At 34.0% G+C, this 24,562-nt stretch overlaps 3 protein-coding genes across 3 annotated transcripts in view; 2 read left to right on the forward strand and 1 right to left on the reverse strand.

The window, feature by feature from the left end:
- Positions 1-1,675: 1,675 nt before the first annotated feature.
- LOC106716288 (dnaJ homolog subfamily C member 3) lies at positions 1,676-7,451 on the reverse strand. The gene is made up of 11 exons (XM_045686366.1): positions 7,265-7,451; positions 7,072-7,182; positions 6,562-6,656; positions 6,334-6,438; positions 5,492-5,692; positions 5,277-5,402; positions 4,951-5,175; positions 3,739-3,856; positions 3,474-3,606; positions 2,795-2,924; positions 1,676-2,081 (listed from the first exon to the last, which is right to left on the reverse strand). Exons 1-11 carry the CDS (start codon positions 7,341-7,343, stop codon positions 1,929-1,931), a joined length of 1,476 nt encoding a protein of 491 aa, XP_045542322.1. The 5' UTR covers positions 7,344-7,451; the 3' UTR covers positions 1,676-1,928.
- Positions 7,452-8,027: 576 nt separating this feature from the next.
- Positions 8,028-10,971, forward strand: LOC106716289 (60S ribosomal protein L35a). Its single transcript, XM_045686390.1, has 5 exons — positions 8,028-8,114; positions 8,333-8,556; positions 8,950-9,017; positions 9,668-9,830; positions 10,900-10,971. Exons 2-5 carry the CDS (start codon positions 8,335-8,337, stop codon positions 10,921-10,923), a joined length of 477 nt encoding a protein of 158 aa, XP_045542346.1. The 5' UTR covers positions 8,028-8,114; positions 8,333-8,334; the 3' UTR covers positions 10,924-10,971.
- A 6,886-nt stretch (positions 10,972-17,857) lies between these two features.
- Positions 17,858-24,562, forward strand: part of LOC106719719 — a 65,097-nt gene continuing 58,392 nt past the window's right edge. Inside the window, exon 1 of the mRNA XM_045686310.1 lies at positions 17,858-17,932. The gene's annotated coding sequence lies outside the window, so the exon portion shown is untranslated. The remainder of the gene's footprint in view (positions 17,933-24,562) is intronic.

The following is a 24,562-nucleotide window of genomic DNA, read 5'->3' on the forward strand; positions in this document are numbered from 1 at the left end:
GAATTCAAAGAATATTAAGTTAACAATGTAAGTGTATGTAAATTATTTAACTGACAATTTAACTAGTTGTGAAATAATTTGTGTTGTGTAATTCTAATAAAGACTGAAATATCAATAAAAATAAAAGAAAACACGTGTTTTGTAATAGCTTATAATTCTATAATATTTACAAAGTTAGATAAGAATCACAACAAAATAACTTATTCAAAATAAATACATTTTAGTTGTGTGCAAGTGACGGCCACAGGCGAGTACTCGCTCAAGTCTACTTCGCTAATAACTTCAAATTCAGACTTTTATACATCAAATTTCATCATAAAAATCCTTATTTGAGGTTAAAAACCACCAACCTTATTAACAGAGCACTCTCCTACTTCAGCAACATCACAATGACTCATAAAAACTAACTTCTTTATCTGAAAAGTACATATAGTACCTAGCATTTAAGTTGGCACGTCGAGAACAAGAGTTCTCTTGTACTTAACGTGCCAACTCAAATACCAGATACTATTCAGTCAAGTTATTTTGTAAGAGTTCCAACAAATAACTTAAGTATCAAAGTGAACCTCAAAAGAATGAGGTCGAGGTAATTTTTAACATGTTAAGATTCATATGAGACGGATAATTTGATCAAAAACCACATCGGCCTCATTCTATTTGACAAATAATCTACAAAAATGTACAAAAAAAGTACTGTAACGCCAAAAAACTCGATACTTTTTGAGACTAGGCGATAAATATTTAATAATAAATAAATATATTCGCAGTTTTTAATCTTCGTTAGCGTTTGTTGAAGCTAAATTTAAAAAAAAAACATTGTATTAATAATCACACAAATCCACAAACAAACAAAATGACTTGAAATTTTCTATATTTTGTACTGAATGTACACAAAATAACATGTTTTTTTTATATTAATTGACTGAAAAATTAAATAATTGAAATAAATTACATAAAAATTCACAAAACAATTATTTTACAAAATATGCCTTAAAAAAATCAAATCAAAATATTTTTTGATGATTTTAAAACTATTTGCGTCAGTTTATAAAATACCAAATTGATTTTAAACTTTTCTACAACAAGTTGGAGAATTACAGGAAAATTTAACACATTTACAGTTATTTAAATTAAATCAATTAAAAATCTTGATTTAAAAAAAATCACACTCATTCTGATAAAGTGTTAAAAACAAAAATTTCATTTTATATGAATTTTATAAATTACAAACAAAAAATTAAAAAAAAACTGATATTTTTTTTTTATTTCTTGTTTGTGATATTTAAGACATAACGAGATATAAAATCGTATATCTTTACAATATTTTATACAACAATCGCTATCAGTACATTATTTAGAAAAAAAAATTAGCAATCAATTAGCGTGACAACAATTCCTAGTATAGTATATACAATATATAAAATATACATAAAATAATGATAATGTATGGAGAAAGGCACGCGGCTCATACAATGCAAGCTGTAGACTGTTCTAGACTAGGATCACAATGTATAATAAACATTTCTATGACTTCTAAGAATAAGGGCCAATGTGAAAACTAACAACATTATATGAAAGGTAACAAAAAAAAAAAAAAAAACAATTACAACAATTAATGTGTGTTTTGTTTAGTACATATTATTATTTGAAATAAGAGGTAGCTTTTAACTGAAAAAAAAAAGTAAAAAATAATAAATTTGTTACTCTGCCCTTAATACATAGGATCCATAGATTTATATCCATCATATAAGTTATTGCTACATTAATAACTGTTTAAAAATTGTATTAAGTTGAACTGTAAATTAAATTTGAACTATAATGAACTCATTTGAAATGAAACTTGAACTCGAATGGAACTCATTTGAAATGAATCTCAAATAATTTGTTATTAACGACTCAGTCTAAATGGAACTCTACATGGAAGGTGATCAGTTGAAGTGGAACTTGAATTGGAAGGGGCTGCCGTGCTGGAAGTGGTGGAAGGGACTGCCGTGCTGGAAGTTCTGTTGTCTCTGGGATTCAGGATCCAGCGGATCTGAGCCCGCATCAAACTGCGCTCGCTTCTCAGGGTCCGTCAACACCTGCATATAACATATATATAAATACTACGACACTCGATTCTTAAATACCTCGATTGTAGATTTCTATTAACAAATCCAACTAAGGAATTAGTTTATTAACAGTTATTTAAGAAATGTACTTATTGAGTGTCGGTGGCTCAGGGGTTAAGCACTTGACTTACAATCTACAAGTCCTAGATTCGAATCCCGCCATGTATCAATGTGTTTTTTGATTTTAGATTTACATATCGACGGCAGAAAGCAGAAATGTCGTATCTCGAAAATTGGCCCAAATAAGTTAACATCTGCTGCATGCTGTAACTAGTAAAAAATCAATGAAGTAGTAAGTTTAAGACATTCCAATTAACGGTATCAAATAACATTTAGATTGATAGAAATAATATGTTCCAAAGTTCAACTTCCTATCTTTTTTAATTTAGGAGTTATGATTTTTTGAAATAGTTTTTTTGGCTCTGGTTTAAAACTAGATATTTTGAGATACGACAAAATCGCTTTCTTCCGTCGATATTTATATGACATTCTCACAGTGAAGAAAGTTGAAGAAATTTAATGATATGTGTGAAGTCAACCCGCACTTGGCTGTGGTTGACTTTGGTCTAGTCACGCCTAACTTAAGGTAGGCTCCGAGCACCTCAGTGGGGATGTGAGCTGATGATGATGAAGAAATGTACTATAACTAGTGAACATAAGTCCTTTACTGTAGGAGCACTGACCTCTTTGGCTGCTGCGACATCAATGAATTTCTTCTCAGCAATCTTCTTATCATCACCGTGGTAGTTGTCTGGATGCCATTTCTGTGCAGCTTTGCGATACGCCTTTATTATCTCTTGTTTACTCGCTGATCTGTTACATACAAACATATACATACATAAATAAAAGAGAAAAAGATTTTTATCCTAAAATGTCTAACAATTTTTTTTGATGTGAAACATCTATAGGATCAATTGTAAACCGAATCGTTTGCGTGGCGACGCTTGCCGTGGCGACGGGTCGCCAAGCTATACTGAGATATACATATATATATAATTTTAATAATATTTATTATTATTATTATTTATTCATTCATTATTCCTTCCTTCATTCGCTCATTCGTTCATTCATTCATTCATGCCTTCATTCCTTCCTTCCTTCATTCATTCATTCGTTCATTCATTCGCTCATTCGTTCATGCGTTCATTCGTTCATTCATTCATTTATTCATTTATTTATTTAATATTTTATGCATATTACTTGTACACACACGATGTTTCACATCTGCCAGGCGTCCCATGACGGCTCACAAGTTTTTTTCCTTTTTAATTAAATTTGTTGCTTTAAAGTAAAATATTTGGTTTTGTTGTTGGCAAGTAGAGTGAATGTAATATTGTATATGCAAAGAGTGGGTAGAGGTACCTCTTAACACCCAATATCTTGTAGTAATCTCGCTGTTCTGACTGCTTCTGCAGCTTCTGTGCACGGCTGAGGCCATCCTTGGCACGCTGCAGACCCTCCTCCAGCTCCAACGCCTGCTTGTATGACTGGATCGCTGGAATAAAATTGAATATCAGTAAATTGTCATGTCCTGCTTTATTGTAGGTTTCCATTGACCAAAAACTTGTATGAAAACATAAGATTTGTTTAAGAAATGTTACGTCAGTGTAAACATCACAGTGCTCACCATCATCGTACATCTCAAGACCGAGCAGTGCATCAGCGCGGTCGCACAACACCCGCGCCTCCTTCTGCAGCGCCAGCGCGGCCCCGCATGCAGCCACTGCCTCCGTGTACTGCTCGTCCTGACATACATACATACATTTATAATACATACATCCACAATATAACCTTGGACTAATAATAAACGATAAGAATTCGCGGCGGAGCACAACTTTGGGAGCGGAGCACAACTTTGGGAGCGGGACACAACTTTGTAAGCGGGGCACAACTTTAAGGGCGGGACACAACTTTGGAAGCGGGACACAACTTTGTAGGCGGGACACAACTTTGGAAGCGGGACACAACTTTGTAGGCGGGACACAACTTTGTAGGCGGGACACAACTTTGGAAGCGGGACACAACTTTGTAGGCGGGACACAACTTTGGAAGCGGGACACAACTTTGTAGGCGGGACACAACTTTGTAGGCGGGACACAACTTTGGAAGCGGGACACAACTTTGTAGGCGGGACACAACTTTGGAAGCGGGACACAACTTTGTAGGCGGGACACAACTTTGGAAGCGGGACACAACTTTGTAGGCGGGACACAACTTTGGAAGCGAGACACAACTTTGTAGGCGGGACACAACTTTGGAAGCGGGACACAACTTTGTAAGCGGGGCACAACTTTGAGGGCGGGACATAAATTTGGGGGCGGGATACAACTTTGGAAGCGGGACACAACTTTGTAGGCGGGACACAACTTTGGAAGCGGGACACAACTTTGTAGGCGGGACACAACTTTGGAAGCGGGACACAACTTTGTAGGCGGGACACAACTTTGGAAGCGGGACACAACTTTGTAGGCGGGACACAACTTTGGAAGCGGGACACAACTTTGTAGGCGGGACACAACTTTGGAAGCGGGACACAACTTTGTAGGCGGGACACAACTTTGGAAGCGGGACACAACTTTGTAGGCGGGACACAACTTTGGAAGCGAGACACAACTTTGTAGGCGGGACACAACTTTGGAAGCGGGACACAACTTTGTAAGCGGGGCACAACTTTGAGGGCGGGACATAAATTTGGGGGCGGGATACAACTTTGGAAGCGGGACACAACTTTGGAAGCGGGGCACAACTTTGAAGACAGGGACAGGGACTTAGACGAGGCACAACTATGCACTCACAACTAAACACAAGTTAAGATAAAGTTAGAATGTTGATGGAATACCTTGGAGTAGCAGTGGCAGAGCCACCGGTTGGCCTCGAAGACGACAAGTGTAACCTCCTGTTCAATGTTGAGCAACTTGTTGGCGTTGTCGATGCAGCGCGAGTACTGGCGCGCCTCGCTCGCCTCCTCGCACCCCGATACCAGCTTGTCCACTTGCCGCACCTTCTTGTAGAACGGGAAGCACTTCTTGTGCTCCGGATCCAGCTTCAGACACTCGCGGACCTCCTGCAATTGTACACTTATGATTACACCTCAGGAACACATCCAATGATTGTATGCCCTAAGAATAACTATATTAAACTTGTCACATTAAAACATAATGTTACCTTGAGTGCATCGCTGACATGTCCCAGCTGGTAGAGCAGCGTGGCGAGGCGATAGTACCCGTCAGTACTGTCCTGCTGCAAGCGGTTCACTGACCTGATGTCCGACACTGCTGAAAACAAGTCGTTCTGCAAACACACAAACATAACACATATCAAATTAAGATCACATTTTCAGTATTTCTCTATCATTTATCGACCTAGTGTATTGTACTCACCATTGCGATATAGCACTCTGCCCGGAGCTGCCTGAGTTGAGCGGCCCAGGGGGAGAGCTCCAGCAGCCTGGTGGCGAGGTCGGCGGTCGCACGCATGTCCCCGCCGCGGTAGTACGCCTCCGCCAGCCGCAAGTCCTCCGCCAGCCCATCCATGGCATGGTACTGGTTCACCGCTTCTTCATTGTATGGCTCACTATATGTCTGACATATTACATTGTTTATTACTATAGCACTGAGTTAAAACTAAAAGATATTGAAAGATAGAGGTCACTATATTTAGCAAAAAAATTTGGTTTTCTTGTTCATAAGTAACACAAGTTGAGTTTAAATTTTGGTGTATTCTTGTGTATTTAGTTGTAGTAATAACTATAATGAAATAGCAAATAATGTGGTACTGTTACAATATAATTTAATCACTTTATATAATTGTAATCTGTTAAGTAATAATAATAATAATCTGAAAATTTATATAACTTGTACATTTCTATATATTCAAATGTTCATTGAAACTCTGCACATTATTTTCATAATTGTAAAAAATCTATCACAGATAAAAAAAAAACTTTATAAAATATTTACACTAATACTTTTATGCATGAATTGTTACAAAAATCCTGGTAATTTTGTGATATTACACAACATTTTGCACATAAAATTTGTACTTTTATGCATAAAAAATAAATCAATTCTTTTAAGGTAAGAATAAACCCGACATTAATGTAAGTTCTATTTACAATTGTATAGAATAAAAAATAGTAATGTTCATAAAGAGACACTACGATGTAGACACTGAGTGTACTGCATAGTTTTCTTAGTTTAATATGATGATTAGAAACACTTACAACTTGTAAATAATCCTCCTTAGCATCATAATACTTTGCTAACTTAACATATACATTGGCTCTGTGTAACCGAGCCGACGTAAAATCTGGCTTCAGCTCCAAAACCTGGAAAATATAAAACCAATAAGAAAATACATTATTTATTCATTAGAAAAGAACACTTTATTCCATTAAAAAGTTTTATTTAAATCACTGCAAAGAAAAATGAAAGTAATATTTTCAACATACCTTAGTAAAGTCTTGAAGAGCAAATTTAGCTTTACCCAATGCATAATAAACTGTGCCTCTTTTAAAATATGTGAGGTAGTTGTTTGGGTCGCCCTCTGTAATATAAAATATATATATATATGTTGCATCATATCTCCCACTTTATGCTCAATGAAGGTTTGATAAGATAACAATAAAACTAAAACAAAAATGTTACATATTATGTGGACAGAATACAAATACGTACTTAAAATATATGATCATACAAAATATTTAATGTGTGTGAAATATCATAGTTGATTTTTTGCATGGAAATCTATATAATATGCAAAAATACGTAATGATAATGTCCAGTGATTTACACAAAGTTAGTAAATATTTTAAAACGACTCAGAAAACTTGATAATTGTTGGTTTATTTTTTAAAGTATACTTTCAGGTTTAACCTTGAATTGTTGAATTATTACAAGTAGTACAAAGGATATTATATAGAGGATTGAAAAGGATGGCATTAGTAATATGACATACTGACCGACAGCCGCATGATAATGTGTCAGAGCGTCTGAGAGCTGACCACGAGCCAAGAAATCTCTCCCCAGCTCCAGGTGCTTATTGACCTCAGCTTGCGAAGCGCATTCTGAAACTTCACCACAAAAACATTTCAAAACACGTCCCACACATTTCAAAATAACTTATCTTCATCATAAAAATAAAAGTAAACTTACAATCTAAAACTACTTCTAGCACTAATAATACAAGGCAAGGAGTTATTTTGTTCCAGTTTACATTTAATAAGTAGTCCATTATAATTTAATTAGATCACTGCTTATCACAAATTAAACCAAATCAGTTGCAATATAAACTAATAAACTAATTATTTGACAGTGCTACAATCCATCTTTCCTTCGTCTCTTTTCGTGGTCTGTTCTGATTGGTCCAAATCAGATTATTTTGGTATTACAAAGACAGATGCGTTTTAAAATTGTTGTTAGGATGTCAATTTTATAAAATCCCGTTTTAATGAAATATATTTTTATAACTTTATTTCTATTAGTTTAAAATCTTATCGGTGAATGTGATATTTTGTTGCTTTTTAAAGTTTTTATAAGATTTGGATCATTTCATCAAGATCATTTTACTTGAAAATTTGTAGAACAAAAACAGATTAAAAATAAAAATTGAAAAGAAAAAATAAAACCTACTAAAGTCGTGGCTTTTGTTAAAGTTATTATATAAAAATAAATAGCATAACTAAGAAAAAGCAACTCCTTGAAATATTGTTGGTCAGTTATCAATAGCAAAAAAAATGTTTATTGTGTAATGTAATAGCTTAGCACTTTATTTCTTACTAAAAGTTTTGAGTATCCATATTTATTAATGATTTCTGTACCATGTCATACAATATCCAATGTCAATGAATAGTTGTAATCCTTTGGAATTTTTTTTTTGTAATTGGTAATTTTTTGAAATTTCAAATGACATTTTTTTTGACAGTTTAAATTTTTGGTAGAGTTGATGTTTGTTGAAAATGGCAACACCGCCTTTCTTTCACTTCAACAAATAAAAAAGTGTCGGGTTAGTGTTTGAAATTTGTGATATTATTGCAATTATTTCTAAAATATTAACAAAAATAAGGACTAATAGAGCAAGTGCTGCTAATAATAAAGCCCATGGCATATAAAATTATGTTGGATAGCTCGTTTTGAAGCTGATTATTTTAGATTAACGTAGTCTTCAGATGTCAACATAACCTAGTTGTTCCTTGCTCAGAGGTTAACTTTACGATTTTATAGGAATGGCTGACGCACCGTCGACAGCGCCTAAGGCGAAAGCGCCTAAAACAAAGGCTCCTAAGGAGAAGGCCGCTAAAGCTGCTCCTGCGGCACCGGCCGAGCCCGCCAAGGTGATCCGCAAAGTAAACTCCAAACCCCGTCATGGCAGACTTTACGCTAAAGCGGTCTTCACAGGATACAAACGTGGTCTTCGTAACCAACATGAAAACACAGCTCTATTAAAGGTGAGTACGAAAATTCCACAAGTTCATGTTTTTAGGGTTCAGTAAGGAAATATATATTTTTTTGTATTTTGCCATTTATTTTTCAATTTCCCATTGGTTTAGCTGTTTAAATGTACAACCATCAACTACCTAGTAAACTAAATACATTTTATGCCGACAAACTGTAACTCTAGTTCACATGGGATAAAGATCCTATATAACTATAGGACAAATAGTACATATGTATGGATACTTTGTTTAAATATTTTTATTTCTACTAATTGACATGATGCCTAAGACATTTGAAACCTGAAACAACAATGTGGTCAAATTTACAACTGACTTATCAATCATCAGATGCTAGTTAAACAATAATAGTTTATAGTTATAACACAGATGTTGTCTCAATTCCAGGTGGAAGGTTCTCGTAGCAGAGATGATGCCATCTTCTATGCTGGCAAAAAGTGTGTTTTTGTATACAGGTGAGTTTTAAACAATATTATCCAAGTGTTACAATACCAAGTGTGACTGTGACAAGAATTTTAAAGTGGCCTTGAAAGTACAGATATTGTTACTTAGAAATAAACTTCACCACTGTACTGTGAATGTTTATTTGTTAAGGTAATGAATTCAATCACAAAGGGTCATGTTGAATTTGATACTTTATAATGATTATCTATCTCTATATATACAATAACATTGGTGTTTCTGTATGTAATATTTAAAAAAATCTAATTTTGTGTATGTTTTGGTTTACCTATAACCAAAAAAACAATTTTAAAAATTTTGGTCTGTCTGTCCACAAGCAGCCTTTAGTCTGGGTAATCTCCAGAACGGCTGGGACTTTGACTGGAAGGTAGCTGATCTGAGTAGGAGTATTGTAACCTACTTTTTCCTTTACTTAATTCTGCAGTGACGAAGTTCTGGGCTATATTTGAGTCCCGATTAGTTAAAATCAAGATTGTGTAATAGTTATTAGTTGTCACTTTAGAAGAGCGTGGAGTGAAGAAAATGGAGTTTTGGAAGCTGATAGACACTGAAGACAAATTGTGTAATATGTCCACTCTTCAAACTCTATGCATTTGTTATTCAAACATTAGCTTCATTAACAAAACTATTGTACTAAATGAAGGGCTAAGAAGAGGACCCCAATTGCTGGCGGTCCCCGCGGCAAGAAGACAAAGCTGCGCGCCATCTGGGGCAAGGTGACAAGACCTCATGGTAACTCTGGTGGTGTACGTGCCCGCTTCAAGTCCAACCTGCCCGCGCACGCCATGGGACACAGGATACGTGTGGTAAGTACATATTAATATCTATTATAAACATTTAACAATATTAAACAGTTAAACTCAGCGTCTTTCAAGATAAAAGTGTACAACTCCCTTAAAGCCTGCTAACTATGGTTTGGTGTTGCGGATGGATTTGGGCGTTGGATAATTCAAAAAGGGTCTTCATTTACTTTTTTCCTATTTCAAATAGTATGTAGTACTCTTTGTTTGGTTCATAAAGTAGTTGTGCAAATCCGAAAATAAAATAAAAACTATGTAATACATTAATGTACATGTTATTTCTCTTATTTTCTTTAAAAAAACTGATATAGAATATGAAAATTAGTATAAAAGATGAAATTAGTACAAGTTTTTATAAGTTGAAACTTGACATACAAAATGCTTGTCCTTGATCTGAGCCTGGATCATAAGTTAAATTTTTTAATAATTTACTTTTTTAATAAAATTTAAGTATTTGTTAGTTTCAAAATTTGTAATTTTTTTATATCGTAAGGTGGCAAACGAGCGAGGGGCCACCTGACTTCACTGAAATAGTGAAGTGACCGATGCCCATAGACATCTGCAATTTTAGATGCGTTGTCAATCTCTGATTGACAAAGGAGGGGATTCAGAATGAGAATATTTCTTTTTCCTATGAATTCCCTCCTCCGTCACATCCCTTTCCACTTCCCATCCTTTCCTTAAAAGAAAAGGGTGAGAAGGGAGAGAAGACTAAAGTTAGGTCTCCGACACCTCACTCATCGGTATGAGGAATAGCTTCCACTTCCAGTCTTCTGTGTGGTTGTGATATTACATCAGGCGAGGCCAATTCATGCAACAGATTTTGTTGTCTCCAACTGCAAAATGTTAAATTATTTTGCAATTTTTTCTTGGTTCGGTTAATTTCTATTGCCTGTAAATACGACATTTTTTCTCTATGTTACATTAAATGTAGAGATATTCTGAAATGATGGCAAGACATTTGAAACCTGAATTAATTTATGTGGATAAAAAAATCAACTGATTAAATATTTCAAACATGTAATATTCTCGTGTTTTTATACTATTTTTAATAAAGTTTTTCTCTTTTTTTCAGATGTTGTATCCTTCAAGAATCTAAGATGACCCATTTATTATTAAGTCTTAAAATAAAAATACAAAAAAAAAATAGTTTGTTTTACTTGTTCCTTGTCTAATATACTTGAAATTGACGCATTAACTAAAATTTTTAAAATGGTCAAAATGCTATCATATGCGTACAAACACACTATGATATGTATAGATGGATGGATGTTTGAAGGTATCTCCGGAACAGCTCATCAGATCTTGATGAAATTTGTCTCAGATGTAGAACATATTCTGAAAAAACACATACACTACTTAATAGTTTTTTTTTAGTTCCGCGCAGGCGGAGTCGCTGACGAAAGATAGTACTAATGTAAATGCAAATGTTTATATGTATGGATGGATGGATGTTTGAAGGTATCCAGAACGGCTCAACGGATCTTGATGAAATTTGGAATAATTGTTAGGACATTGGCTACTAATTAAGTTTCCTTTGGTTTCGTGCGGACGGTGTCGCGGGCGACAGCTAGTAGAGGAAAATTATATAAACAAATATTGTTTGTATTTATATAAGCAATGATTCTAAGTATAGCCTGTACTTAATTTCAGTAACACAAGCTGACCACAAAGTATTTCCTATCGAACTGCGTCGCTTTTAACTTTATCTAGATTATTTTTTACATCTCATTAGGACATGCTGTTAAGTACATAATGTGTATTTGTGTGGTTCAGAAATTTTTAAAAACCTAAAAAACTAGCATTATGCATGTCTTAGTAATTTCAGGCAAAAGGAATTTCTAGACGAAGTAAAACGTTCTCTCTTCCCTGATGCGTGCTAATCTATGCTGAGAGTAATCTTTACAGGCCTATCAAAATCTATGGTCATGTTAAATACAAAGGTTAACTGCATGAAAAGAAACAAAGCAATAATGTGAAAAGCTACTTGAACGTGCATTTTTAACAATGAACCATAATTATGAATGACTAGCTGTCACACGTGACTCCGTCAGCGTGGAGTTAAATGAAAAATATGTGTTCTTTCAGACTTCTACATACATCTATGCCAAATTTCAATGAAATTCCTTTAGCCGTTTATATCTTCTAACATCCATCTAAACATTCGCATTTACAATATTAGTAAGATATAATAATCGACAATATACAACTCAGCAATGCTTGTAAATTATGACAATATGCGATTACAGATTACATAAGGTAAGCTATGAATAACGGATGACAGATGATTATCACAACTAATTGGTAATTACGTGCACAGGAACATACTTCCGTCAACGTTTCCGCTTCGTATCTCTGAATAGTTAATTTATAACGACTTTTACAGTATTTATTCTCATACAACACTTTTTTATTTTATTTCTACATTAAAATAGGTAAACGGTGGCGAGTGTTTGCACACTATGTAAGTAGTTACTCTCGTGTTTTCCCGAAAGAATTCTAAAATATAAATGGATTCTATTTTGTAATGATTTTGGATTATTTGAACTATAGACGTATTACTATACAATTAAATTATATTATGAAAAGTATCATGAAATATGAATAACTTAATTAGACATGTAGAGGGCAATATCCGATGCACGCGGCGTGACATGCGCACGCGCGGCGCCACGCGCACTAACATATTGAAATATGGATACACTGAAATGAATGTAACATTTAATATATTAATAAAAAATAATAATTTAAACAAATGTAATAGACTAATTAAAAATCATGACTAAACTCACGTGTGTTCTGGTGTAATTAAGACTAGTTTCAGATCAGACCCGAAGGTCTATCGGGGTGAGTGGTGTGATGAATGACAAATAGACAAACATGGAATCAGTAGGACGTCGTTATAGAAACAAGGAACAAATCACATTATGTAGTTTGTACAGGGCTCACCTCAGCACACAATGTAAATATATGTGCAGTCTTCGCTGCGACGGCCAGCCTCCTGTTTGCTCCTAATATAAAACGGAATTAGTTCCGTAACTGAGATAGCGTTCTTAGATTGTCTTCATATTTACTCTGAGTCATAGCGGTGTTAATATGTAGTTTTTGAACGTACTTTAGTTACTAGACGATTCTAACGTCCACGAAGTGTTGGGGTTCGTGAAGATTGTTAGCGGTGGTGTTCGTACAATAGGGTTTTCTTGATAAATTTTGTTTCAATACAAATGTATGTATCGATAGGCTCATACCCTGTAAATAAGTTAATTTAAATTGTAGTCACGTGTAGATCCATGTGTCTGTAATCTTCACGGGTATCTTTTATATTATTTTAAAGTAAATGTGTGAGAACTGATTTTGAAAAAAAAATTACGCACATCATTAAATTAATTACATTTAGAGAATAGTTAAGGTGACCACTAATATTATAATTTTTTTGTCATTGTGTTTGTGCGATTTCCCAACATTTAACATAGGAAACAATTGAACCGGCAACTTTAATTTTTTACATCTAATTTAACTAAAACAGGATAATAATAATGTAATTAAATAACAATTTTAATATAGGCAAAAACTTTAATTTTTATGTTTGAAGTATTATTAAAATTTAACTATTTTAAATTCAAAGATTTAATATATAGATAATATACGAGTATGTCCCTTACACGAGCTTATATACTGTATAGAATGAGATATAAAATAAGTAAAAGCAAAGATTAAAATATCAGGTTAACGACAGGAGAGAGGACGACGTCCCCGGGTCGACGGACCGATGAAACTTATGTCGTTACATTTGTTATTTGATATCACAAGTGAAGCGAACTGTTATGATAAAGAATCAAATTATAGTAAAGCATTTTAGGACAATATTTTAATGTTCCATATTACTTACACTTAGTTTGAAAGATTGTTGAACTGACGCCAGAGTAAATAATCACAGAGCGACGTATGGTCTGGATGCAATTGCATTTTACGTTGTTATTAGTGCGAATGTACATCAAAACGTTTATTATAAGACTATCTATCGCCCGTGACTCCGTCCGCGCGGTACGAAAAAAAACTTAATAAGTAGTCTATGTGTTCTTCCAGACTATGTTCTACAACAGTGCCAAATTTCATAAAAATCCGTTGGACCGTACCGGAGATACCTTCAAACAAACATCCATCTAAACATTCGCATTTATATAGGTAATATTAGTATGATTGTTGCGACAGGTTATAGGCGCAGTGCTCGTTGATTAGTAAATAGCCACAACCTCACAATACAAAAATAGAATAGTTAATAAATGCGTCGGAACTAATATGTCATCTTGTCTTCTTTACAAATATGGTAGATTTCTATTAGATTAACGCTAGTTTGTCTATTATACATTATCGATGCGTGATCACTTTGGCCACACACATCGCGGAAGTAAGCATCGTCACGGTGCCATTTGACTAATGCGTTCACACGAGAGCCAATGCATCCCCGCGACCGCCCGTGATCGCCTGCATCGGGCGCCGGAAACTATTCAGTTGTTTCAGGATAATGCATACATAAACTGTGCCATGATGGACACTGCTGTTACTGGGATTTATTTGTTCCAAGAAATAAACCTAATGGTAGTACATATGTTACACAAAATGGGGTCCGTTATATAACAATGTTGTAGGAACACGTGAATAATCCTTGCTTAGTTTATAACATTAAAATTACGTGATAAAAATAATAAAGGAACTTGTATGCGATATGTTTTTATTATAATTCTACTCTGTTATTTTTACTAATTTGATATAATATTTTACATCATTTCATTTAACATATTATACCAATATTTACATAATAAGTCTACGAAAATAAACAATGACTTAGTACCGGGAAATAACATTAGTAAAAATAATCTGTTAAACAGAAAACCATAAAATTGCCGGTAATTTGTATAAACACTTGATTGACGGATAAGTCTGTAATGACATAACGAGGGGGAAACCCCTTGACATCGGGCGACATTCGGATAAATTAAGATATTCACTGTGAATAAGACAAGTGCGTGAGACACGTAAGGTTATTTATTATATACGAATGATAGAGTTTATTAGACAGATACATAATGTTAGGCTTCCGAAGGTAACACTAGTTGTTAGATATCAAAGCCAACGTAATAAATTAGTAGAAGTTTGTGGCAGCAATAAGAGAGATCAATTCTGACATCTAAAAATCTATTTTGTGTTGTGTTCGCGTGAGTGGTTATTGCCTTTTATCTATTTGTATCAAATAAATCTCGCTGTACGCGAGTCGTAAAGCGCACAGCCGCTGGACCGTTGCAAACTTTACGATTGTTATAAAAAAAACATCGATTGCATTTTAGAGTGGACCAGTCGGCGCCCGTCACCCGTCGAACGCCCACCTCGTATCTATTTTATAGTTTTATTGTATTTACGTTGTCAAGAATTTTGCAAATGTTAACTTTATCATACAAGTATTTGATAGATTAGATCTTGTACCATCACATTTGTTTAGCTTCGTAAATTATGAAGCTAATCTCGGTTTCTTAGGACTCATCGGTATAGTTTATTTTCTGACTTAACTTAATGACACGTGACCTGGAGATGAAACGCGTGTTCATATGTACAACGTACGGATCTTCTTAGTCTGTCTATATTTATATTCCATTGCTGTCCTTTAAAAACTACACCCAGGTCGGGTCACGTGACTCTTGTGAGACCCTCACGTGCTTTGCTCCTGTCGGAAGCAGGGGCATACGAAAGTATATAGCGGTTATTTATAGTCCGATGTATATGCATATGTTATCTATTATATTGAAGTAGGGATTTGTGTATATTAATAAACTTTAAAATGTACACACGCTCTTGCTAATTCCAGTAAAATACTGAGTATTGGGCCACTAAGGCAGGTGTCTGGCCTGACTTCTAATTTAAAGTTGGGGATTTAAAGGGCCAATATTCTGTCACATCAAGATATTGTTTGTACCATTCTATTTTATTGATCTGTACTGTAATCACCAAATAACGACAGTAGTAGTTATATAAAATTTTCTTGCGAAGTTACTATCAGATACATCGTGATTAACTGGTTAAAGAAATTGAAATTCCGAAATTATTAAAGTTAATTAAACTCACAGAATACTTAATTAATATTGTTGAGATATGGAACTTGTTTTATGTACAAAGTAAAAGATATGGACGCCATATTTAAGGCGCGGCTCAGAGAGCTTATAGGAAAGTATTTTTCTACAACACAATTGTACCTATACGTAAGTACATACTCTATGGAATATTTTATTTTAATATTCCGAGGCGCGCGTGTTTATTGCTTGATATGTATTACGTAACTCTTCTCCATATTCATTATTTCGGACATGAATAATCTGAGGTTTCTAGACTATTCTAATTGAATACAGACACGTAGCCTCAAAAGCCCAAGCGTTAAAGTTAACCCTACTGTTTAATAATTTAAACATTTTTTTTAGTTCGGTTTCGCAGATGACCTGCTCTTGAACTACTTTATTTATTCCAAATTCAAATACCAAAACACGAAACCACTTATTAAAATAATTAACTAAATTGGGTAAAGGTCAATATCGTCTTTCATTAGGTTTAACCTATACAATTTGGATTAAGATAGCAGATTATCATGTTTCTTTAAAAAAATGTAATTCTCTACTAAGATTATCTCTAATTTTATAGATAACCAAGTAGACAACATTGGAATCGCTCATCGTTCGCATCATAATTACTTCTTATTATAAATTAATATCAGTGATTCACAATTTATAGGTTTGTATTTTTTTAGTGTAGTATTAAAGGGTTGTTCAGTAGAAGTTGATGTCAGTGCGCGAAGAAATTTAGACAAACCCATTGGGCGGGAGGCGCGAGAAGTGCTGTGTCAGCAAAGACGGACTAACGAAGAGTACTATCGTAAAATGACAACTCATTGCCAAGAGGTCGTTTACTCTTTACACGCTTTATTGCACCTCAATAAGTTTTACGTTATGAATAAATTATGATGTATTCAATATTTTTGAACGAGATGAACGATATCTATTGATTAAATTAAATAGTTAATAGTTACTTTATCAGAAAAAAAATATAAAAAACAATAGACAGGTTAATAGACAGCAAAGTATAAAAGTTGAATAGAGACGTAGGCGTGTTCATTTGACGTCGACAGGACGACGCTAATGGAGCACATACGTTGCGAATATAAGTTATTTCCAATATAACTAGCTTATATCCATTATCGGTTCACATTCTCTTGAAATTTTAAAAGGTAAATTATAAGGTAAATTTCTGCTGGAAAAAATAATATAAAAATGATAAAAATCTCACTGCCTTATTAACATTACTGTGATGGTAAATCAGATTACTATATTATTGACTATAATATTCCGGGTATAATATTTCTGATATTATAAATGCGAATATTTAGATGTATGTATGGATGGATGTTAGTTTGAAGGTATCTTCAGATCGCCTCAACAGATCTGGAAGAACATATGGGCTACTAATTTCTTTTTTTTTTAATTTCGCGCGGACGGAGTCGCGGGCAAAAGTTAGTATAAATATAATGAGACTAACTTTTCTTTCTCTACAACCAATCAAGCCAGACATCATCGCATCAAATACAAAGATTACAATATTACTTTCAATACAATAAAAAAATAAAAACAAAAGTTAAAAAGCTATGAAAGATAAAATAGATAACAAAAGAATTACTGTTAATTCTATATCAACAAACATTAAAGATATTTTATGGTTCATATTTCATGCAACTTTAACCTACGCAGTGGTCTTAAAACACTATTTGACCTTTCTATAGCAAGGAGAGTGTACATTATCTTGATTTTACCCTCATAAAATAATGATTCAATTAACTTTTGAATGAATAGCTTTATAATGAACGTCAAATTTACATATAGGGGAAAATTCCGTCGTGCATCAGATTCATTGAAAGCCTGGAGCTTATGCTGAAAAAGCGAGCTTACGCAGAAAGTGCGAACTTTCGTGTAAGCTTCAGTCGACGCGAGCAGTCGTGCGGAGCGCTCGCTTCTCACGCGTACAGCCTCCGCTCTATAATATCGTAACAAAACAACTTACAATTCATTTATTAGGTAAGTACATTAATTGAATGTCTACATCTAGACTAGTGAGCAGATGGATAAATTATAAATTAAATTATAACTAACTAAAATTGAAATTATACTATACCATATTTGGTGTCTTTAAGTTCTTCTAGTATTTAAAAATAACTGAATTATCAAGGTTTTCCTGTAATTTTTTTTGAAAAGTATTTTTTTCTCCTTTTGTCAATAAATCTTTTCATTTTCAATAATTTTATCCTTCTACAATCGTTAGTACAGTTAAGGCTTAGCATTTGATTACTCATAGTGTAAAAGCCAGAATGGGGTGACTCAAAAGTGCGTGTTAAGGTTAATTTATAGGGTAACTTATTCTTAATAGGGGATGAAATATTTTGCATATTTTTATGAATACAGAAAAATAAGAATCAGCAACGGTTGTAATGTTCAGATTTATTTAACCGACGATTTTCTTTCTTCGAACTGAATCACTACAAAGAAAACTGACGACTAGGAAAAATAACAATTGGCCAACAAATCAATATTATTTTAGTAGGAAACATAAGAATATAAAAGATATTTATAACTATAAGTTTTACCGCAGTTCTATTAAAGAAGTTTCGAGAAATGTTATTTACCTTTTCTGAGAAGAAAACTTTGGCTATAAAGCACCGTTCGAACAGATCGGGATTAAATAGTTTTTTTTATATAGAAATAAAATACGACTAGTGAAATTTCTCGTACTAAAACTACACTAAGAGGCCTCTAGGTACTAGGTATATAATGTAAATTCTTAATTGCATTGACATTGATAGAGAGCTAAACATAATAAATATGGTTGTAAGTTAAGTTCCAAGCCTAGTTCGTAAATAAATAATAATATATAATAGCTTTTCTCGCCTGTATGTTAAAATAACGACACTGTAAAGTTCGCAACAAATTCCATTATTTTTACAATCACGTTAAAGTGAACATTAACACCAGCGGTATTATTTCAAGTTTTACATATGTAGGTATAAATCACTAGTGTCCCGGCTCACGGCGACGTCTATCTGTCTGTAAAATTTTAATGTTACATTATGTAACACATATGAATGAATGATAAACATATGTGAAGTTTATATATTACTAGCTGTCACCCGCGACTCCGTCCGCGCGCAGTTAAAAAATGGAGGAAGGTTATGAAAAATAGATGTTGGCCGGTTCTCAGACCTACTGAATATGCTCACAAAATTTCATGAGAATCGGTCAAGTCGTTTCGGAGGAGTACGGGAACGAAAACTGTGACACGAGAATTTTATATATTAGATATCTTGTTTCTTACTTATATTATAAATGCTAATGTTTGGATGGATGGATGGATGTTTGTTTAAAGGTATCTGAAGAACAAATTTCATCGTGATCCGTTATCACGATGAAATTTGGCATAGATGTAGATCATAGTCTGGAAGAACACATAGGCTACTTATTACGTTTTTTAATCCTGCACGGACGGAGTCGCGGGCGACAGCTAGTATTCACATAAGTATGAAGGGACAATACAGATTCCATCACTTTGTGAATGATTTCGATTGAAATGCAATTACTCTACTACAATGCGCCTAGGAAAATTAAAAACGGGCAGTTTTTAAGATCTATCGGTGATATGAACAAAATAATATGGTAATTTTTTTGGTATAACTCTATGACCTGTCTGCATTCGATCAAACACTAATAATATGAATATTAATGTAGTTTGTTCTTACGGTAAATGAGCAGAAATCATTGGACTGTAAAAGATCGCTAGCTGACGTTAGATGGCGACGGCGGCGCCTCCCACATGTTATTTGAATATTGTTTTCATATAAATTCTTCAAGTGAGTGAAAGACAATAATGTTTCGCACAAATTCTTGTCTTTTATGTATGTGTTTTACTTTTTTAATAATCTCGCGCCATTGTTTGTTTCATAAACTTATTTAATCCATTTAGTTTCAAACAACACTAGGCGTACGATTAATTTTTGTATTCCATTCCGTATTTTATTATCGTATATAAAATAGGATTCGATTAATCTTATTAATATTATAAATGCGAACGTTTAGATGGATGGATGGATGTTTGTTAGAAGGTATTTCCATAACGGCTCCATATATCTCGATGAAATTTGACATAGAGTAGAGCATAGCCTAGAAGAATACATAGGCTACTAGTTAAGTTTTTTTTAATTTCGCACGGACGGAATCGCAGGCGACTGCTAGTGACTGATAATTGATTTCGTATTGGCTTTGAAACTGCAGTATTATTTTATAACGAAGAATATGTGTCCTCTAATTAGACATTATAAAAATGCGGCGGTGAGGTGACAGGCGGGGTGGGGGGGGGGGTGGGGGGTGGATAGTCAACGACAACCTTCTCATGACATCATAGCAGCGAGCTGAATGCTTTTAGTTTTATATAGCTATTTAGTAATTATTATAATCAAATATTTATGTTGTTTTATAAGGAAAGTACTGTTTTATATTGTGAGTAGCAATTTACTAAATTGCTTTCATGCTTGTTATTTCGTATAAATTTTATCCTCTAAGTTTGTGGTAAAAATATTATAAATTTAAATTTTTGGGTACGAGACTGAAAAAACGGTCGTAAATCCAGCTAAGTTATCATATTACTTACACAATGATCTCATAGCTTGAGAATAAAAACTTAAAAAACAATTGTGCTTTTTTAAATCAGCGAGTGCTAATTTTTTACATAATCTAGTTTTATTTTTAGTTTAGTATAAGTATATAGATTAATATTAATTATTTTTGTAATATTTTCGAATTCATAAGAATTCGTAAATGAACCTGAAATATCGTGGTGAATATTATTTTGCTCATTTATAAAATTTTTGGTATAGAATAAATGTCTAACCGTGAGTTTCTGAGTTCAAAATCTCCGTTAAAAATATATTGCTATCTTTGTGTTGTCAAAGATAACGACAGAGATAACGATATGTTTTATACAAGGATTTTGATCCTAATAAATAATTTTGAATGGTAAGTACAATATGTGTCGAACGTGACAGGACACTTATAAATTGTCACATAGCGCAGCGTAGCATATAGATATGCTAAGTAAATAAAATGAAATGTTAAATTCTACAGCAAATTAGTAGATATTAACAGTTTCATCGGTATATAAAAACTTAACTACATCGTAGAATAGTGTTAATTTCGTTTTATGTTTATGATGTTACTCGTAGAATTTTTTTCTAGCGATTTTGTTTTTAATTCGAAAAACATCTTTCACGATGCCACACTTTAATTTTATAAAAAATACTTCTTTTCCACGTATTTTTCATTAGGGTTTCTCCGGTGCAGACCAACGCCGGACGACAGATCGCGTGCGGCTGGCCAATAACCAGGCCCCGTTTGTATCCGAAAGTCATTCAATCCTTTTACTCTGGAATCGTAAAAGCTTTTGTAATAAATCGAAGTTTCTTATACCGCTGTAGTTGCTTTCTTTAATTATGGGGACATTAACTCTTATGATTACATAAAAAAAACTAATTAAAATTGTTGATACTGATTAGTTATAAATTTTCCTAAAATACAATCTCGAATAATAAAGTTGTGGTGTATCATTTATCGAAGCAATAATAGTCTTCAAATTCCGACGTCTACTTGACTTCGATCGGTATTTCTAAAATTATCCCCTATCTGTGTATAATATTAGCCTATTAGCTGGCTAACTTGTGGCCTACAATTATTTCTATCAATCAATCTATTTCCCTAATAATATTTTAACAATCATATTTTCTTTTGATTTGATTTTCTAATGGATTCACTATTTCTGTATTCGTGTGTTGTAAATATAATAAATACGGTGCAAAATGGTTTGGGAATCTATTTGATGAGTGTCTCATGATAAATTTGGAATGAAAATTTTAGTAACATTTTTCCTAAATTTTTATGTGACTTTGTATTGAGCGAATTATTCTTATGCTGCGGCTGTAAGCTGTAAATGTTTCACTCTAAAATGTGATACTGTGTCGACAGATTATGTAACTAACCTAACGAGACCGAAGACGATTGAAAACAAAAACAGTTAAAACGGCTATGTTTCTCATTTATTTACTTATATGTTTATTTTATGGTCTAAGTTGTTTCAATTTATTACTAAGTTATAAGTAAGTCATGAGTTAATTTGTACTACACCTATTCAAGACGTATGACGGATACAAAAAGTGAGTGAAACAGCACTTAATAAAAAGTCGTTACAAAATGTATTGGTGTACGTACGTGGTGGTCTTCTTATAGGCTAAAGTTTCCGGATTACACAAGCTATTGAGTCTCTTGTTACTTCCCTTAGTATATAAATAGATAGTAAGCAAGTATGGCTGTAACATAAATATGAAGGAATTTTGATGGTTATTTTGAAATACTGCTTTGAAATTATTTATACGATCTTGAGTGGGTAATGAAAACGAAACTAAAGTCCGTTTCCGATCGAGCCTGAGTACCGTCAACACAATTGTTGCCTAATAAGTGACGGAGTGACGGCAGCAGTGGGAGCTGTTTGTGATTCAAATCTGTTGCTAATAATGTAACAAAACTAGCAAACGATGTGCGGAGTGTGGCGACGTAGCGCATTCATGCGTTCTGTACTATTGTTTATGTATTGGCCTTACGGCTAATGCATACTGTGAAAGTTCTCGTTAAAAACAAGATCAAAAACTAAGGGAAAAATTGACCATTTAATATTTTATGATCTTATTTGGCTTCTTATTTTAGTAAGGGTTGGGTTGGACGTTGGTAAATTACGTGTACATTTTTCACATTTAAAGAAACAGAAATAGTTTTTAGGCTATCGATAACTCACTATTTATAATAGCAAAAAATGCTGAGTAATTATTTTCCATCAAGTGAAACAATATTGTATTCTTCAGTTCATGTATCTTAATAGGTCAGTGCATGTGAGTGCAGCCGAGGTTAGGGCGGTCGCGATGCAAATTGCAGAGACAACAGGATGCGCCCACGACCTTGGCGCAAGGCCGACACGCCCCGCCCTGCAGGGCTGCTGTCTCTTTGAAGACTAAACAAAAGTACATGCATTTTATGCAAGGTTTCGTATTTGAAATGAACTGACCAGTCTGATCAAAGACGCAAGAGACAACTGTCCGATTAGTAGACAGGATTTATGTGGTACTTCTAAATACATTTATTTGGCCGTTTCTTTGGTGTCCTTAACTTTTTTATATGGACAAATCAGAAAATTTTTAGGACGCAATTTCCTTAGTCAATAACTAGAGGGCCCTGCATACGGACTAACGACTGATTATGATAGGTCGATGAGCTCGCGTCGTGCGAGAACTTGGTAAGGAAAAAAAGGATTATCGCGCAACACATGCGGGCGCTAACAACCAATGAAAAGAAGGTTCTTGTATGCGAGCGGTATGACATGCGTGAACAAGAAATCTCTCGCACTACGTATATTGTAAAGCAACCGAGTTATCTGCTAAAGAAACTACACCCTCACTAAACACTCTTGCAATTATAGTTTTGAATGCGTTGTACTCGCGTCCCTTAGCGTGCCGCTTTTCTTTTTGATTTAAAGTATTCATTTTTAGACTGTTAAAAGAACCTATTTGTAATTATGGGCAACCCTATAGTAACTATTATATGTCAGAGTTGCCAGTAGCATGAAGTGCAGCGAGGCGCAGCGTTAATTCGCATCCACGAGTTTTCTGTAAGCGTTCGTTCGCATAATTCACTCGCAGCCTGATTGATACAGCGCTTGTTGATACATCGCCCAGACGCTGACGGTGATTGAGTTGCTCCATAAATCCCTATTATTTATCGCCCCATATTGAAACTACTTAAATTAACATGTCCACATATTGCACTTGGCTTTAACTAGCTTGTCTATTCTTTGACATTAGTGGATTTATTGCAAACTAGCTGTCGCCCGCGACTCCGTCCGCGCGCAATTAAATAAAACTTAATAAGTAGCCTATGTGTTCTTCCAGACTATGATCTACATCTATGCCTAATTTTATCAAGACCCGTTGAACTATCTAAACTTTAAAGATTATTGGCAATGTTTTAAATATAAATTATAATTGTCAATTGCTGTTTGATTTATTTGATTTTTAGACGAAATAGACCTATAGGGCTTTTATCAGATCGTGGTGGCTGTTGAAGGTTTATGGGTTATTATAATAAATTAATCCATAGGTATACAATATACAAATTGATATGCTGGTCATATCTCCAATAATATTTTCAATTACGTAACTAAAATTTCTCACAGGATAAAAATAAAACCTCGTGGAACTAAACGAGAGGAAATTAAAGCCGATGTTAAAGTGTCGGCGTTAGAAATATTAAACGGTGTGTGGTTTGAATTGTAATGATATCGACTGCTATTTATATTGAGGCTTAGATGTTTTTGATTTTACATAATTTACTAATAAATGTAAAATTATGTATGTACGCTTCTTCTTTCGTTGCCATGAATAACATAATGTATTTAATATCTTAAATCATAACTAACGTTATGTCCGCTGGTATGTAGTTTGTAGCTCGTTATGTGATAGAGGCTACGTGACTCTTGAACATAATAGTTGAGGTAAATTACTCTAACAATTCTAAATATACCCAACTAGCTACTTCATGCGAATTTGTCTGCTTTAAATGCCA

Source organism: Papilio machaon, chromosome 3 (genome assembly GCF_912999745.1).
Source record: "Papilio machaon chromosome 3, ilPapMach1.1, whole genome shotgun sequence".
Taxonomy (NCBI): domain Eukaryota; kingdom Metazoa; phylum Arthropoda; class Insecta; order Lepidoptera; family Papilionidae; genus Papilio; species Papilio machaon.

Bases quoted from the DNA above. Each gene is read 5' to 3' on its own strand.
- LOC106716288 (XM_045686366.1), bottom strand. From the start codon at position 7,343: ATGGACTACTTATTAAATGTAAACTGGAACAAAATAACTCCTTGCCTT. The intron at 5,693-6,333 runs GTAAGTGTTTCT...GTAATATGTCAG, and splicing joins AGGAGGATTATTTACAAGTT to ACATATAGTGAGCCATACAA. The intron at 2,082-2,794 runs GTCAGTGCTCCT...TGTTATATGCAG, and splicing joins ATGTCGCAGCAGCCAAAGAG to GTGTTGACGGACCCTGAGAA.
- LOC106716289 (XM_045686390.1), top strand. From the start codon at position 8,335: ATGGCTGACGCACCGTCGACAGCGCCTAAGGCGAAAGCGCCTAAAACA. The intron at 8,557-8,949 runs GTGAGTACGAAA...TCTCAATTCCAG, and splicing joins AAAACACAGCTCTATTAAAG to GTGGAAGGTTCTCGTAGCAG. The intron at 9,831-10,899 runs GTAAGTACATAT...TCTTTTTTTCAG, and splicing joins TGGGACACAGGATACGTGTG to ATGTTGTATCCTTCAAGAAT.